The sequence below is a fragment of the Rhinoraja longicauda genome, chromosome 23, assembly GCF_053455715.1.
Source record: "Rhinoraja longicauda isolate Sanriku21f chromosome 23, sRhiLon1.1, whole genome shotgun sequence".
Taxonomy (NCBI): domain Eukaryota; kingdom Metazoa; phylum Chordata; class Chondrichthyes; order Rajiformes; family Arhynchobatidae; genus Rhinoraja; species Rhinoraja longicauda.
Window position 1 is genome coordinate 21,868,211 of NC_135975.1, and position 19,436 is coordinate 21,887,646.

Below are 19,436 nucleotides of genomic sequence, written 5' to 3' on the forward strand. Positions count from 1 at the left end.
AAGATAGTATCCTGCTGCATTTGCAAATGTAATCATTCCAAGTAGCTTCCTAACTTTTAAAGCATTTTATATTATTCAGATGCATAGTTCCTATCGTCTCAGAGCAACGGAACACCTAACTGGTTACAAAGTAACAGCCCAACATTCTTGCTTCATGGGTTATTGCTTTAAGATGCACCAATATATTATTAAAAGCACAATTTAGAAACTCATAATTAAAAAAACAAACCAAGTTGTGACATGGCAAGTCAAATTTATTTTCATTTCTGTCACAGCAAACATTATTGGGTTCATTTAGTTTTATTTCCATATACATATCACTTCCAATTGAATTTCCATGTTTAAATGCATTTGGTTTACATATTCATGTCTACTGGGGTAAACAATTTAATGCAGCACACAGTTTATAATCAGTAATGATGACTTTCAAGGTACTTTAGTTCCATGAATAAGCGTTGTGCTTTGAATATGAAGGCCAGATTGCAAATATTATATTCTGGTTTCTAAAATAAGTTACCTAAAATAAGTTACTTTCTCAGTACCATTTAATTACAAATTAATTTATCTATTGAGCTTACATACTTGCATATATTTTTACAACATGTCAATGTAGAACAAGTTATTTCCTTGGCTTTACAGAGTAATGCCATCAAGATGGCTACAATTATATAAATAGTTGCATATTATGGAAGGAGAAGAGCTAACCTGATTAAAAGTAAGGGTAAAACTGCTTACTGCTGTATTTGGACAGACAGAAAATGCCTTAGACTCGTCAAAGGATCGTGGTAAAAGACATTTCAGATCCTCGACAAAATGCCTAACCCACTGCCGAATAAATCCACCATGACTGACTATAAGTACATTAGCCACTAGAATATCCGAATTGTCATCACTTATATCAGAACCGTTTTCCACAGAGCTTGGATTTTTAAGTGAAGTGTGTGAATCTCCTGAATCATCAGCAACTTTATCAAGCTGCTCTGGTGCACTGTTATCTTTTTCTGTAATTTTCATAAGAAGTTGACATAAATGATTTAAAAAATCCTCTGCCCGAGCCTGAACCTGTAAAAACAATTAGAATCTTGTTACTTAAACAGTTGCAGATGCAATACATTGCAAAAAATTATTGTTACTGCTGGTTTCTTTTTGCACAGTTTCTCATCATTGCAGCTTCATTGAACCCAATGTTAGGACTATGCATCACAGCAATTGAGATGATTTGGCACTGATTTCAATAGACAATAGGTGCAGGAGTAGGCCATTCAGCCCTTCGAGCCAGCACCGCCATTCAATGCGATCATGGCTGATCACTCTCAATCAGTACCCCGTTCCTGCCTTCTCCCCATACCCCCTCACTCCGCTATCCTTAAGAGCTCTATCCAGCTCTCTCTTGAAAGCATCCAACGAACTGGCCTCCACTGCCTTCTGAGGCAGAGAATTCCACACCTTCACCACCCTCTGACTGAAAAAGTTCTTCCTCATCTCCGTTCTAAATGGCCTACCCCTTATTCTTAAACCGTGGCCCCTTGTTCTGGACTCCCCCAACATTGGGAACATGTTATCTGCCTCTAATGTGTCCAATCCCCTAATTATCTTATATGTTTCAATAAGATCCCCCCTCATCCTTCTAAATTCCAGTGTATACAAGCCCAATCGCTCCAGCCTTTCAACATACGACAGTCCCGCCATTCCGGGAATTAACCTAGTGAACCTACGCTGCACGCCCTCCATAGCAAGAATATCCTTCCTCAAATTTGGAGACCAAAACTGCACACAGTACTCCAGGTGCGGTCTCACCAGGGCCCGGTACAACTGTAGAAGGACCTCTTTGCTCCTATACTCAACTCCTCTTGTTACGAAGGCCAACATTCCATTGGCTTTCTTCACTGCCTGCTGTACCTGCATGCTTCCTTTCATTGACTGATGCACTAGGACACCCAGATCTCGTTGAACTCCCCCTCCTCCTAACTTGACACCATTCAGATAATAATCTGCCTTTCTATTCTTACTTCCAAAGTGAATAACCTCACACTTATCTACATTAAACTGCATCTGCCATGTATCCGCCCACTCACACAACCTGTCCAAGTCACCCTGCAGCCTTATTGCATCTTCCTCACAATTCACACTACCCCCCAGCTTAGTATCATCTGCAAATTTGCTAATGGTACTTTTAATCCCTTCGTCTAAGTCATTAATGTATATTTCCACCATATAAAACAGCATATTCCTGCTTCAGAATCTTTAAAGTGAATTACAGACTAATGAGTATTAAAGAGACCAATATGTCATGAAATCAAAACATCAGTAAAGAAATTCATGTTTAGTTCAGTGGCTAGGACTACAGATTTGTCAATCTGAGAGAATGGAATTTGATTGTATATGTAGAACTGGTAACCTGCTGTAAATCTAATTGCATACTAGTTTTCAGATACCTTGCTCAGGAAAATATCTTACCTGAACAACCTACATGTGTTGTTATTGGATAGCTTACTTTTTGATTTGAGGTCACAGTTTGGTACAGGTATTAATGAAATGAAGAAATGGCATTCAGATTCCACCACATCAAGAAGAAAACCAAAAAGCTTTGTCCAGTCATCCCTCAATTCACATTCATGCAATTCATTGAAGAGAGTGGGAGTATTTTGATAACATCCACAACCAGGTTTCACGAAAAGATTGAGATTTTAAGCCCATCAGTCTCAGCATGGCCATGGAATCGGGCCATTTCCCAATGGTTACAGCACAAGACATTATGCACAAAGTCCTCCATTAACTTCACTCCATCCCAGAACTTTCAAATATCTATAATTTTAGACTCTGAGGAAAAGGTGACCATTCTGGTCGAGAGAAGGGTCTCGACATGAAACGTCACCTATTCCTTTTCTCAGAGATACTGTCTGACCCATTGAGTTACTCCAGCTTTTTGTGTCTATCTTCAGTTTAAACCAGTATCTGCAGTTCCTTCCTGCACATCTATAATTTTATGTACGGTTAGAATCTAGTGCACATATTTTATGAAACTGAATTCCAATCTGAAGCACAAATCCAGAGAATGAGATAGAACTTGAATTTTTGCAGTAATGTTCACAACTAAAGGTTTCCCAAAGTCATTTTACACCCATATAACTTTGATGTGTATGAGAAAGTTTATAAAGAAACTAATTTGCATCTTGCAAGATCTCATAAATACCCATACAGGGCAATCTATTTGAGGTGTTGTTGAATGAGGAATAAAGATTGACACAGAGATTGTGAAAAATGTCACATATTCTTATAATCTATTTACAGGGGTAGAGAGATCCTCAGATTAATATCTCAATTAAAATACCTTCGTAAGTGTAGCACTGAGGTATCAATCTAGATCTAGATCAATCTAGATCAATCAATTATATTGGGAACAGAAACTGCACCCATGCCTTTCTGAACTAGAGTAGAGAATAACAAAGCCAAGGTAGTGAAGATGGATAAATACAGATACAACTTATGCAAGTTAATTGTTACCTCACTAATTTGATAAGTCCATCTAATGTATCTATTCAGTAATAGCTTAATTATTCAGTAATAAATAGTAACGTTCATTGTACAAATTCTATTCAAGTCTTTATCTAAATATAAATCAAGCAAAGTAGATAATGTGTTAATGGACAAGGATATGTGTAATACATATTGAGTAATAAACAACTTACTTCATCCAAAGTCTCAGCTCCCGGTGGTGTGAAAAAAGGACACTTCTGTCCTGCAGCCTTTGCCATCGCTCTGAGTTCGTTCAGGGGCTTTCCTTCAATAATCCCATATTTCTATTAACAAAAATGGACTCAAAGTTGCAAATATGTTGCTGCAGCTTGTTTATTATTTTAACACATGCAAATAATACATAATCACATTAAATACAAAATAGGTTCATTTTATATAATGTATAATATTTCACTTACATATATAATCTCTTTACTTTCTTCAGGAAACTCTCTCATTAATTTACACAAGCAGAATGCTAAACTTCGCACTGCAATTTCCTCCATCAATTGTGATATTGTTTTGCAACTCCCTGCTGCTCAGAGTGAATGACACACAACTCCAATGCTGCATTCAACAGTACTTCAATGCTTCCCAGATTACAATGAGTTTAGTCACTCTTTTAATAAAACATTGAACATTATTCTTAACATGTATATCAAATAGGAACTACTTGATATACATGTTAAGAATAACGTTCAATGTTTTATTAATATAGTAGGGACTACTTGATACACTCCAATTATTTCCCAACCTATGGCCCTTCCGATTGAGGAAATGATGTCCTTTATCCAACACAATATTTGAAAAATAAGCTTTCATGACCTTTATGCTCCTGTGCTTTTCTACAGGAAAGTCTGTACATTCCTTGCAATTCCATTCATCGTTAATTTGTTTTCAAGTGCCCGAGAGACTTGTTTTAACTCTACAATACTAGGAGCATCAAAAACTATCCACTGGCTTGAGCAAGTTGCGCTCGTGACAAGCAGATATGCAAAATGAACAGATAAAACAGGAAACATTATTTGCTTAATGTCCAAAGAAATATTTGATTAAGAGAAATATATGAAATAGATATCAGCAAGACTTAAGAAAATTACCAGCGCACTGAATAACTGAGTATCAATATTTAAAATAATGTACAAAGCATAATATACACTGAGCAACGAAGGTTGTGACCATCTCAGTTGTGAAGTGTTGACGTTTTCCTGCTTTGATCAATCTGAAATCATACAGTTCCATTATCAAAAATTATTAGCAGCCTTCATGTTAATACGTTGCAGCAAATGAACCATTTATTATGTCTCAGTGCACTAACCTTAAACGTGATATGTCCAAATAAAATACTCTAAGTCCATGTACCTCTAGTCCAAGTACCCTCCAAATTTGAACCAGTTTTAGATTTTGCCTATTATAACATAAAACTCAAAGGTCTCCCTTGTAAAAGTGAGCATACAACTGCCTTCAAATATAGCATTGGTTTAGATAAGATCAAACTACATTAAAATGATATTTACTGAAAATCACATTTCACTGCTCAGGGATACTCCTGCAGACAAATTTACATGTGGACAATGGAACACATGGCATCGAGAAATATTCCAGCATTTTAGCTACTCAATATTAATAATTATTATAATAGTAAAAATGGTTCCATTAATTTCCTAACTTTAGGACAAAAAAATTGCGTACAGGATTCCAAACTATCAGAACTATGCACTCCATCAGTCTATTTCATCTAACAAAATATCAGAATTTTCATGACCACAATTGATGTGACAGTCAATGTTAAAATAAAAGATTCAAGGCATTTCATAGTGGCATTATCAAATAGAATTTGACGCCAAGCGGCATGAGATATGGCCAAAGGCTAAATGTTGGCAAAGGAGCAAGTTTCAAAAATTGATGTATGGGGTAGAAACATGGAGAACAGAACTCCAGGGAGTAGAGCTTAGCTGTGGCCAGCAAAAGTGACGTGAAGGAAACTGGAAATGCAAAAGAGCTCTCGTTTTAAAAGAACACAGATTTCCCAGTGTTGTAGAGCTGGAGAAATTAACATTTACAAATTTAGGGCATAGCATAATCGTGGAAGGATATGAACCAAAGGATGAGAGTAGGAAATCTGAAATAGTGCTGAACAGGACAATCAGGTCGCATGGTGAGCAGATAGATGGTGGGTGAATACTATTAAACTTTGACACTGATAAAGCTAACGGAAAGTGAAGGAAATGTGGCAGCCAAATATTTGTGGAGTTTAAGAGGAAGAAAATGTCAAGCAAATCCCTATTTTTCAATAATTTAAAGACAAGTTGTCTTTTTATTATTTTGAACTCAATCTGCAAAAACCCCCCACAAACTTATACATTACCCATCATAGTATGTACTATACCACCTCTACATATATTCTTTTTTTACTTTATGATTTAATAATTCTTATCCCTGCAGTCTATAAGCCTTCCCCTATTACATTTTAATAGATATTCTCATTTGACAACACTGACAAACTTAATTTGTCACTATTGACTTGATATTGTCGGTTTTTTGTGTTGTTGCACAGTCAATGATCCTGTTGTTCAGGAAGCCAAATATGCCAACATTTATATATGGCAGGAATGGAAGGAAAGGACACCCCACAGAAAAACATTATGATTTGATTTAGCCTCCTTAGGCTTTCCTACCATGCAGTTTTCCCTCTGACCAGGTACTAATCTACACATTATGACTTGCTTTGATATACATTTTGTTTTGTAAATAAATTTATTTTAAGGCAGTTGCTTAAATTTGTTTTGAAATTCTGCAGACACATAACTTAGTTTCCCCTCATTATATTTTGCAAAAGTGACATTCCAAATTCAAGATTGGCCAAACTTCAAGTCTCCTGTAACTCAAAAATAATAATAGCTCCAAAAGTTTTAGATTTTTTGCCATGTTAATTCCCTACCTGTCGGCCTTGTATACCATTCCAATTAAGTTCAAGAGGAGTCGTTGATTAGCAATTTGTCGCTAGATTTTGAACGGTTTGAACCATTTCCACTTTAGACAGCAGGCAGCGCTAATGTTCCAGGGTTGCCACTTGCAGTTCATCTAGAGCAACATATTATGTTTCTTGTCTAATCACTGAACCTCTTCTCCTTAAATTATGAATCTATCTTTAATCCTTTCTACCTTGCACCTCATTAGACCGTTTTGATACTTCTGGTCTTTTTCCTTTGTTCTCTAATTGGTGATTTTTTTTTAAACCCCCCTGTTTCAGTTCTTATTAACGTTATTTGACCCAAATTATTATCACTGTCCTTCTCATGGCAAATACCATGTCGGCTGCTATGTATGTCCAGAATTTGCTGCTTTACTTTGTTTTCCCATTTTGCAGCACTTAAAGAATGTTTTAATACGAGTTGAAATATTGCAGCACTGTTAATGCATTTTTACAGTTGACATGTGCAAATATTAAGTCACTGCAGTGATGAGAACTGCAGTGATGTTTTGAAAAAAAGTAGATCAGGAGCCCAAAGAGATGTGTCCTGATATAATGAAATCTCCTTCGTCTTGATCAGCCATGATCGCATTGAATGGCGGTGCTGGCTCGAAGGGCTGAATGGCCTACTCCTGCACCTATTGTCTATTGTCTAGTCTTTCACAAAGCTGTTTTTCATTTTGATTAATTTATTTTTAACCTATGGTAGATAATCATAATTCCTCAACATAGCTCAATACACAACCATTCGCAAACCTATCCTATATTTTCACATGTTCAATCATCATCCCTTCAAACAACAGTTGAATTTACCACTGGTACTTACTCTTTCTCGAAGCCTTGTATCACAGATTATTTCAAGTTTAGATCCATGACTATTTTTTAATACAATAGTAGATGCCGTCTGAAACATACAATAAGCATGTTATAAGCACCAAATGAGCGATGAATTAACATTGTAAAGTGGATTTTATGTTCAAACATAAAGTTACAAAACAACTCAAAATCATTTTCTGTTAATGGTTTCAATAGGGTTTGAATAAACAGTTGAGAAAGAATAACTTGCAGGGCTATGAGGAAAGAACGCATGAATAGGACAAACAGGATTGCTCTACTACGAGTCTGCATAGATATGGTCGTTACTTCCTCCACTATAAAAACTCTATGAGGATGCAACTGACAAGAACTAAAGCCAGCATACAATCCGAAGGAACTCCTGCAGAGATGTACTACCATTTAGATGCATTGGACCTTCATTCACTAAATAAAAGTAACTTAAACAATAATTCTGTCGAGCCGTTTCTATCCTATCCCACTTACACATATCCAAATATCTGTACAAAATTCACAAACTCTGCCTGCCTCCCAACTATTTCCCAACGATAATTCCCCCCCCCCTCCCCAAAACCACCAGCTCATTTGTTATTTGCCCCATATCCATCACGCCAGTACCTTCCCCCTCCACCTCCCCCCCCCCCCCCCCCCCACACTCTCTTCCTTTTCAGCTAGTACTCTTTTCCTGCTTTCCTTTGTAAAGAAACGCTTATCCTGGTGATTCTAACGTAACAGATTTGATGCGTGCAGGAGGGAATGGCAGATGCTAGTTTACACTGAAGATAGGCACAAAATGCTGGTAACTCAGCAGGACAGGCACCATCTCTGGAGAAAAGGAATGGGTAACGTTTCGGGTCGAGACCCTTCTTCAGTATTGATGATTGAATTAGCAAAGTGATAGATGATAAAAAAAAACAAATAAAACTGTCATCTCCACATGACCTGAGGAATTGCAAACTTTAGGTCAAACGATTTAAATGTGCCAAGAGAAACAGAAGCATTGAAACAGCATCTGAATAGTTGCAAGGAGATAATTGGGAGAAGACATGTAACTGTCAGAAATGTTTGCTTAGAGCACATTGACAATTACTGACACAAGACCCCAGTACGTGATCAGGTTACTTATGGAACATGTATATAAATGTAAATGCATGGTTGAGGAAGGAGAGGTGGAGGGTTGCTGGTTGGCCTGGTTTTGTTACCTTTATTCACGGCTGGTAATTAAGATTGTATGTAATCCTTTCAATTTATGGACGTTCAATTTATGCATTTGTACGATCACACCATGGATTCTTTAGGATTACATATTTTTAATTTACAAACCTTAATTTCTAAACAATTCTTGCAGAATATAGGTAAGGTGAAAATACAAACCATCAGATGCAAGTTTAAAACATTATAATACAAAGAAAACTAAATATAATCACATATCTCTTTAATCAAGAGCAAGAAACAAACTGCTGGTGGAACTCAGGCAGCATCTTTGCTCGGAAATAGACATATGACGTTTTAGCTCAGGATCCTTCTTCAGACTGATTAAGGTCTTTATTCAAGGTCAATTACCCTGTACATCTTTCAAATGAATGGGATGCACTGTTTATTCCAGCTTTCAGACCAAATGCAAAGTACATCCAGTCCTTCAGCTTAGACACAAAATGCTGGAGTAACTCAGCAGGACAGGCAGCATCTCTAGAGAGAAGGAATGGGTGACATTCCGGGTCGAGACATCACCCGTTCCTTCTCTCCAGAAATGCTGCCTGTCCCTTTCAGTTACTACAGCATTTTGTGTCTATCTTCGGTGTAAACCAGCATCTGCAGTTCCTTCCCAGACCTTCAGCTGAGCACATTGGTGCTCTGGCACTGAATCAGCAACAACTTTAGATGTGCTAGCATCTGATCTCCAGCTGGTCTCCACTTTCTGCTCTTCAATGCTCAAAATTAGAGACAGGCTGATTCACTTGACAACATCACTGGAGGGTCCACAGAGAACTGTCGGTCACAATCAAGTAGATTATGGCCCAATTTATCCCTCGAGCAATGGAGAATCATATCAGCATCTGAAACAATTAAGGCAGTTTCATATTCTTAAACTCTGGAAAAGTTGACACAAGTCCCATGTTCAGTAACAGCTATTTTATTTTTTTATCAGTTTAACATTTAATCCTTTTTATTTTCCTTGAATAATTTTTTAAAATAGATAAAAACAGAAAATTGGTTGGCATCATTTTAGATACATTGTACAGGTAATTAAACTTAACTGAAACAGAATAATCTCAGAGCAAGAGCAGCAAAATAAAAATGATCCCACCTGCTTAGCACGCTGTAGGTCACTTGAGAAAACATGAGTGAACTTGATGTTGCTGAGAAACTTGCCTGCAGCCTCAGCTTGCTTGAAACCAAACTCGGACAGTGGTTCATCCACTCCTTGCCCTGATAAGGAATGTACAAGTACAACAAATATTTGTGTTTAATGTTTACAATTATTTATGTTGCATTCCTCCAAAAGTATTCTGAATTAAAACGAGCATCAAAATACAACCTGATCAAACCTTCTGCATGTTCTTTCTGCAATGGATGAAGTGTTTCACACCCATTTACAGAAATCTATTTTTCCCCACTTAGATGAAATGTATTAAACCTCTTTCTGGGAAAATCCAATGAGGTATGAACATTTTAATATAATTAATTTGAACAGAGAAAAATTTTGTAGGTGCTGGAGGCTGTCACCTCATAGATAGACTTGATCTACTGAGCAGTGCTCAAGACACAACTGACAACTTCCTTCAGAAGGTCAGACATTGAAATATTTTTTATACTTGTGCAGCATTTAATTCTAGCTACGTTTCCTCAGAAAATGAATGGATCCATGCCAAATGTTCCACATTGTCTTCTCTTACAACATAGGGGGCAAGACAGCAGTTCTATTAGCCTTGCCACAACTTGGCTAACATTCAGCATGGATTAATGAGGAACAAATAACCATTCTACATAGTGCTACATGGTGGCCATTTGGAAGAAAATCTAGATACAACCCTTTTACCTATGCTAGTATTTATCATCACTGAGTAGCCACTATCGACTTTATGATGATAACTCTACTCTCAGCAACTAGAAATTTAAACTGGACCTGCCATCCACGTACAAGAATTGGTCGAATGTAGGGAATTCTACAGCAAATATCTCAACCCCCCCCAAATTCCCAAAGCCTTTCGCCCCATCGACAGTGTACAAGTGAGGAATATGGTTGCAAATACTCCACCAATAATAAAACTACATCTTAAAATCAATAATGATCGGCATATTAAAACTTCAAGCAAATATCTTTATACCATATTTTCCAACTGCAATGAAACATTATCTCTTCAGTAATCCTACATTTACTGGATTTATTATATAATGAAGCATAGTCTGCCAGGTAATGCATTAATGTAAGCATCACTGTTGGAAGTGAAGGACATTTAAATGTGCCCATTTCAGAGAGAGTAAGAGTCTCTCTGATAACTGAACAATCACACAGGTGTCATACAATACAGTAAGTCACACACTGGCTCCCAAACTGCTAATGTACTCAATGACTAAATAATACATTTAGAACAAATGACCTGGCCCAGAATCATTTTTGACCACTGAGTTACTCGAGCACATTGTTCCTTTTTTTATATAAAGCAGCATCTGCACTTCCTTGTTTCCACCATATACATAGCTATCAAAGGCAACTGTGATGCATATATTAACACTTTAATGTATAAAGAAACATAAAGATTGGTACTGTGTGGACGAACTAATAATACATTTTCACCAATTACATCACACAGAGGAGGCAAGTAGAGGACTAACAAATTAAGAGGCTTAAGTTTGAAATTACTCGTGGTAATGATTATTGACGTTTAGACTTACCTTGAAGGAGTTTTGCTTTATTATAACTTGTTTCACCACTAAAAAATAACATTTACACCAATAATTAGTAAATTTAAGCTTCACAGATATCTATAGGCAAACATATTTATATAAACAAATGAAATTAAATCAAAAATACTTAAGAATGGCAACCTACACAATTTTGTTTTTGAATATTTCATGGATACTTTAGCTTATATAACAATATCTAGATACTATTAAGATAAAATCTTTATCAAAGTATAAACAGGAGGAAAAATAATCTGAGAAACCCCGAAGTAGTGATTCATGCTCCTTAATATTCTCTGACATACATCCCTTTGAACTATGACCTCACCAATGAGCATCATGCTATTGTCTCCATAACAGTCACAGTTCTCATTTTAAGAGATCTTTCCTCTGTAGTTTCCACTCTTATACTATTCCAGCCAGTACAACCACTTCCACCCTTGCCTACAGATGGGCACATTTATTATTCTGGCCTGTTCTGGCCTCAGTGAACTTATTTCTTCCTACACTGGCTACATCCTCTATTCCCTCTGATCCATTCCCTTCTCACACCTATGACATCTCCAATTCCCTCTGCCACTGATAATTTCCAATTCCCCAGTTACAACTGGCTGAACTTTACAATCAATGTATAATATCTCTGCACCTCTTTCCACACAGAGATAGTCTGAAGGCACTTCAATTCTTCCTGAGAGATTCAAGCAGTTCCCCTTCACCAACACACATATTCCCCTGGCTTCATCTTGTTAGTCAAAGGAAGAGACAGCTCAGAAACAAATCCTTTCGCTCACCAAGTACGCACTGTCCATCACCAGCACATTTCCACTCAACCTATATTCTCATCAATGCCCTTCGCCTAGATTTTACCACTCACCAACAGTGTGGCCAATTTAGTGGCGAATTAGCCTACATACCCGTCTGCTTTTGTATGTGTGTGTGCCCAATTGAAGGGAGGACACGAGCAGCCGGAGAAAACACAATATCAGGACAGAACCCAGGTCCCTATATAATAGAGTGGCTCTACTAGCTGCATTACTGTGCCACCTTCTCATATTGAACAGCTTCTCTGTCAACTCTACCAACTTTCAATTAATGAAAGATATAGCTAAGGGAATACAAAGTGCTGGAGTAACTCAGCAGGCTAGGCAGCATCTCTGGCGAGCATGGAAGAAGTGTCCCGATCTAAAACATCACCTATCCATGAACTCCAGTGATGCGTCCCGGCCCGCTGAGTTACTCGAGCACTTTGTCTTTTTTTTTTTAATCAGCATCTGCAGTTCCTTGTTTCTCCATTTAATTATCCTGGTTCCTGCATTTAATTAGTCTGTTCCGATTGTAATCATTTCTACCAACTGAGCCAGGCTCACTTCAACTGTGCTCACAAAGGAAAGTAAATGCACCCCAATATAAAATGGCTTGAGTGAGAACTAGATGAGGTCTTCACATGGCCTACATCCATCCTGCATATTTAGTGATATTATTTCCTAATTCTATATTCCTCAGTCTTGCTGTGGTGAATAACATTACTGTTTACAGCCCTGTAATTTGGGTTGTCTGTAAACCGTTGTTTATCTACTCCCTTAAATCAGGTGTCTTCACTCTAGATGGAGACATGAATTTATATTTTGTGACAAGTCAGTGGAGCAATCAGGAAACGTCGCAGCACGGCTGTTCAGAGAAGAGACAGGGAAAGAGGGAGGGGAGGGAGGGAAGTGGGAAGGTGGGAGAGGGGGAAGGTGGGAGAGGGGGAGGGAAGGTGGGAGGGAAGGTGGGAGAGAAGGTGGGGGGGGAGGGGACGGTGGGGGGGAGGGGACGGTGGGGGGGGGAGGGGACGGTGGGGGGGGAGGGGACGGTGGGGGGGGAGGGGACGGTGGGGGGGGAGGGGACGGTGGGGGGGGAGGGGACGGTGGGGGGGGAGGGGACGGTGGGGGGGGAGGGGACGGTGGGGGGGGAGGGGACGGTGGGGGGGGGAGGGGACGGTGGGAGAGGGGACGGTGGGAGAGGGGACGGTGGGAGAGGGGACGGTGGGAGAGGGGACGGTGGGAGAGGGGACGGTGGGAGAGGGGACGGTGGGAGAGGGGACGGTGGGAGAGGGGACGGTGGGAGAGGGGACGGTGGGAGAGGGGACGGTGGGAGAGGGGACGGTGGGGGGGGAGGGGACGGTGGGAGAGGGGACGGTGGGAGAGGGGACGGTGGGAGAGGGGACGGTGGGAGAATGGGAGGGAAGGTGGGAGAATGGGAGGGAAGGTGGGAGAATGGGAGGGAAGGTGGGAGAATGGGAGGGAAGGTGGGAGGGAAGGTGGGAGAGGGGGAGGGAAGGTGGGAGGGGGGAGGGAAGGTGGGAGGGGGGAGGGAAGGTGGGAGGGGGAGGGAAGGTGGGAGGGAAGGTGGGAGGGGGGGAGGGAAGGTGGGAGGGGGGGAGGGAAGGTGGGAGGGGGGGAGGGAAGGGGGAGGGAGGGGTGGGAGAGGGGGAGGGAAGGTGGGAGAAGGGGAGGGAAGGTGGGAGAGGGGAGGGGAGGTGGGAGAGAAGGTGAGAGAGGGTGAGGGACGGTGGGAGAGAGGGGAAGGGAGGCGGGCGGACGCCGGGAGAGCGGGGGGGGAGGGAAGGTGGAGAGGGGAAGGAAGGTGGAGAGGGGGGAGGGAAGGTAGGAGAGAAGGTGGGAGAGGGGGAGGGAAGGTGGGAGAGAAGGTGGGAGAGGGGGAGGGAAGGTGGGAGAGAAGGTGGGAGAGGGGGAGGGAAGGTGGGAGAGAAGGTGAGGGACGGTGGGAGAGAAGGTGAGGGACGGTGGGAGAGAGGGGAAGGGAGGCGGGCGGACTCCGGGAGAGCGGCCTGTCTGCACGGCCTTGACCGAGTGCAGGGCCGGGCGGGCTCCTGCCGTCCGGTGGCGGCTCCACACCGGCATCGCCACGGTCGGAGCCATTCCCAGCCCCGTCTTCCCCCCCGCCCCCATCATCCCCGTCCTGTCCGAGGCCAGCTTCAGCCTCCCACTCCCAGCCGCTCGCTACTTACTGCCGGACCAAGACAACGCCGACCTTCCTCATGACGGCGGCAGCAACAGCTCACGTCGCGGTGACTGCGCTGCCCGTCACTGCGGCGCGGTCCGGCGTTGCACCACTGACAGGACGCTCCGCCAGGGCCGACAGCTCACAACATCAACAATCCGTCTAGGGCTGCCGCCTGGTTCATCAGCTGCTCACAGCATTCAATGCAGCCTCTACCACCCCTTGCACCCCCTTATTATTCCATTCCTTGCACTCTCAACCCTCCCCTTGGTTATTCTACGTACCTGTCCCAGACTATTTATGTTGTCCCTACGTACCTGTCCCATTTATGTTGTCCCATTGCACCAGTCCAAGGCTATCCATTCAACGGAGTCTGCCATCCTTGGCCATCAGTGTTGTATTCAGCTGCTTTTTGTACTACCCTATTCGCTGGAAACTGCATCCTTCTGTTTCATTCAAATTGGCTTGTATCTGCCGAAGGCTCTTCAATGCAACCTCTACATATACTTGGACATTGTCCTCTCCTGTTTTAGACGAGATCCTCCAGTTCAAGGACAACCTGCTTCCACTTCGTTTCTGTAGTTTGCAAGTTGGGGAAAAGTTAAGGGATGCTTTGGTTTAAGTTCTCATATTAAGAGAGACTAATTTCACTGGTGTAGGCTGTGGGCCTGTGAGGACGTCCCAAAATTAGAGCTGTATTTTTCTACAATTTCTAAATTGCCCAATTTATCCATGCCGATCAAAATGCCCCAAATAAGCCTAAACCTTTCCTAGCCATATACCTGGCCAAATGTCTACTACATGTTCTTACTGTATCTGTCTCAACCACTCCCTCTGGCAGTACATTCACCATATCCACCACACTGCAGGGAAGTTGCCCCTCAGGTTCCTATTAAATCTTTCCCCTCTCACTTTAAACACATGTGCTCTAATTCTGGATTCCCTTACCCTAGGGAAAAACATCTTTTATGCCTCTATTAGATTATTCCACAGCCCCATGCAATGCAAGGATCAAGTCCAAGCCTGCCCACCTCTATTGCTCAGGCCCTTGAGTCCTGGCAACATCCTCATGAAATATTCTCTGCACTTTCCATCTAAATGGCATATTTCCTATAGCAGGGTGATCAAAACTGAATACAATACTCCAAGTGCAGCCTCACAAGAGTCCTGTACAATTGTAACATAATGTCCCAGCTTTACTCAATTCCCTGAATGACGGCCAACATGCCTTCTTCACCGCCCTATCTACTATGATGCATATTTCAGGGAACCATGTACTTGTACCCCATGATCCCTCTTCTACTGCATACCACAGGGTTCGACCGTTCACTGTGATGGTCTTGCACCGTGTTGATTTCCTAAAATACACACCTTACACTTATCTGAATTAAACTATTTGCTATTCCTCAATCCACTTGCCCAGCTGATGAAGATCCTGCCTTAAATCTTGATAACTACTATGTACAATATCACCTATTTTAGTGCAATCAGCAAACTTACTAATCATACCTTGCATATTGTCATCCAAATTAATTTTATAAATCACAATAGCAAAGGGCCAAGTCTCAATCCCCGAGGCACACCACTAGGCACAGGTCTCCAGTCTGAGAAACAACCTTCCACCACCACCCATGAAGCCAATTCATTATCCAGTTTGCTTGCTTTCCCTCAATCCTGTGTGATCTCACCTTCCAGACAGCCCACCATTCGGAATCTTAAAGGCCTTGAGGTTTATGGGCTTGCCCTCATCAATTTCTTGGTCACTTCTTAAAAAGAAAGTCAGACAAATTGTGAGGCATGACCTCCCACATATAAAATCATGCCGACTATTCCTAATCAACTTGTGTCTTTCCACATTAATGTATATCTTATCCGTCAGAATTCAATCCAGTAATTTTCCTACCACAAATGATACTGGTCTATCGTTCCCAGATTTTTCTTTAGCCATTAGCCATCTTCCAGTCTCTCACGCATGTCTAATGAGCATTTATATCTCTCAGACAGGACTGGATTTTTTCTCCGAATAGCTTTCCAGTGTCCTTGGATACAGAGTGCCCTCAAGACATCTCTATTAACTTTCTCAAGACTTTATGTCTTTCTCCACAGTAAAAATAGGACAAATATTTTTTTGGGGATCTTGCCCATCTCCACTGGGAACCCTTTGGTTTCTGATGGGCAATATCATAATCGTAATCATACTTTATTGGCCAAGTATGTTTTGCAACATACGAGGAATTTGATTTGCCGTACAGTCATACAAATAAAAAGCAACAAGACACACAAAATACATTTTATCCCATCTCTCTTGTTACCCTTTTTCCTTTAATATACATAAAATCCATTTGGATTTTGCATAACTTTATTTGCCAAAACGATCTCAGTTTAATTAGCAAAACATTTAGGGCAACAATAAAAACTTAGAAACTTTCAAAGAGAAATAAATGCAAGATCAATTTCCAGCAGCTAAATAGCCTATTCAAATTCAGTCCTGGACACTGAAATTCAAACTGTTTCATTCAGTGCAGCTTTTTTTTCTGCTTTAGACCAAATAAACACTACTCCAGGATATAAACCCAGATTGACCATTTGAAAAAAAAATACAATCACCCTTTTCCAGCTATCACACAGTAAATCTTCTCAGAATTGCCTCCAATGCATTTACATTTTCCTTAAAGAGATCAAATACGGTGCACAGTACTCCAAAATTGGACTGCCAGTGGCCTATCTAACTGAAGTATTATCTCCCTACTTATTGTATTCATTTCCATAATCAATAAATAACATTGTTAACTTTCCCAATTATTGGCTGCATCTGCACATGTGCAACTTGCGAGTTGTGCACAAGGACATCTATATCTCTGCAATTTCCTTTCATTTACACGTGCTCCTTCTTGCCAGAATGTACATTTCACACATACTCTATTTGCTAGATCAGTACCCACTCACAACTTACTTTCATTTTGACTTTTGTGATATCAGCAAATGTAACCATAACCATCAGTCCGGTAATCTGTCACCATATCAATTCTAACAGTCTTTGTGTTAACTGCATTCTCGGTAACCGTTAAGCAATAATGCCAAAACACTACATTCTGTTCTCTGGTATGTTTTTCCTTGCACTACCTGTTGTACTTGTGTATAACTAGATTGTACTCATGTATAGTATGATTTGATTGAATAGCACACAGATTTTCCACTGTATCTCAGTACACGTGACAATAATAAACAATACCAATTTATGATCCCTGTGGCGTGCCAACCAGAGAAAAAAGACCCATTTATTCTCACTGTTTTCTGTTAGATATCCAGTTTATTATCTCTGACACCATAAACTTTTATTTTCTTTAGTGATCTTTCACATGGCACCTCATCAAATACTTTCTGGAAGTCTTAGTACATCCACCACCTCCTTCATCCAAAGCATGTTGCTTTTTAAAATAATTCTCAATGAAATTATTAAACAAATTCCCTTTCACAGAATATTTAGACTTTGCCAGATTACCACAGATTTTTTTCAAGTGCCATTATATCTTTAATATTAATTTTAACAATTTCTTTATGACAGATGTTAAATTGCCTGTAGTTACCTGCTTTCTATCTCCCTCAATTAACTTAATTCTGTGTTTTCCAATTTATGGAACTTTTCCCAAATTTAGGGAATTTTGGAAAATTAAAATCAACGTCTCACACTAGCCATTTCTTTTGAAAGGGACTAAGATCGGGATCCGGGGATTCGTCAGCCCATAGCTCCAGCAATTTAGCCAAAGTCCTATAGTGAGATCAATGATAATTTGCATTGAAAGTACTGCATAGAAATGGACTCTTGTGCTCATCACTTTAACACCAACCTTTTTGTCCATCTGCACAAATCCCATTTGCCAAAGTCTGTATCCTATATTCTCTCCAATAAAATATTTTTCTCTAACCTTAAACCTTTAAGAAATTGATTCTATTCTACCTAACCTGTTCTTGACCGAAGGATAATTATTACTTCAATATAATCTATGACATTGGAAATTCTTGAGAAAAAGGATTCAAGAATACCTCCAACTACATAAGAATTAATTTAAGACACAAAAATGCAGGGAGTATGGCTAAATGGTTTTTTTTAAATATTACATTATAGTCGTTAATTTGCTCTTCAATTCTATTTTTAGTCCATGTTAGTTGATTGTTCATTAGCAAAACAAAATGCTACATTTATGTCCAGCAATCAATGAAGTTATTGAGTCCACATGACAAACAAAAGCAGACTAAAGTAAAATTGGATTTGCATTATTTTTTACTATGCTGTAAAATGGAAGCATTAAAGTTAGAGCACTCTAAATACAGATCTTAATGGCAATTTCAATAATCCAAAATAGTGAGGAATTGAGCCAGTAATCTAGCCAAAATAATAAATGAGATATTGTGAATGGGTTATTTCCAACACTTGTTTGCCCTTAATTTCACAGTATGAAAGTAAAATAAATGTAATGAATTCTAATATTTTACCAAAAGCATGCAAACACAAGCAGTGATTCAGACTATTAAAATGCTTGTTTATTGGGCAGCCAATTCCAATGCAAATTAGTTTATATTGCACTTGGAACATAGTAACGGTGAAACAACCTTGTACTTTTGAATTTTAAAACTGCACAAATGTTTAATGTAAAAACCTTTGCATTACCTATGCGTTACAAAGAACATGCAGTGAGAAGTGGATTAGATTATATAGTTGGAACCACTGACTGAGACAGAGTCAAACTGCTAGTGTTAACAGACTGATGGTGGAAACTGAAAAGAACCATTTTCTAAAATACCTAAATTTATCATTCAGTCAGAGAGGGAATACTGAGGCCGCTAATTAAAGTAGAATTGATGAAAAGGTCACTGATTCGTGCTGAATGTGTGTTGATTAAATAAGTCAAATTCCAGTTTTATTACACGGGAATTTCCAGCATTTTGAACGTGGTTTTCAAAGTTACAGTCCACACTGACCACGTTCCTCTGAAAACCACACATTAGGTTTAATAAGAAATGGTCTAGTGAACATAAGCAACCAGAGGATAGTGTTTAACATAAATGATAATCAAATTTTAATTGGGAACCTTATGAGAAATTTATAGCGATATAGAAACATAATAGGCAGTTTTCAGCCAAAGTAGATCAAATTTAATTTAGGCTTATAGAGTAGAATGCGTGCGAGACAGCAATAAATCTA

At 39.9% G+C, this 19,436-nt stretch overlaps 1 protein-coding gene across 1 annotated transcript; it reads right to left on the bottom strand.

The window, feature by feature from the left end:
• Positions 1-247: 247 nt before the first annotated feature.
• Positions 248-14,385, bottom strand: tigara (TP53 induced glycolysis regulatory phosphatase a). The gene is made up of 6 exons (XM_078419821.1): positions 14,241-14,385; positions 11,222-11,259; positions 9,633-9,754; positions 7,317-7,394; positions 3,690-3,800; positions 248-1,062 (listed from the first exon to the last, which is right to left on the bottom strand). Exons 1-6 carry the CDS (start codon positions 14,270-14,272, stop codon positions 634-636), a joined length of 810 nt encoding a protein of 269 aa, XP_078275947.1. The 5' UTR covers positions 14,273-14,385; the 3' UTR covers positions 248-633.
• Between the last annotated feature and the right edge of the window lie 5,051 nt (positions 14,386-19,436).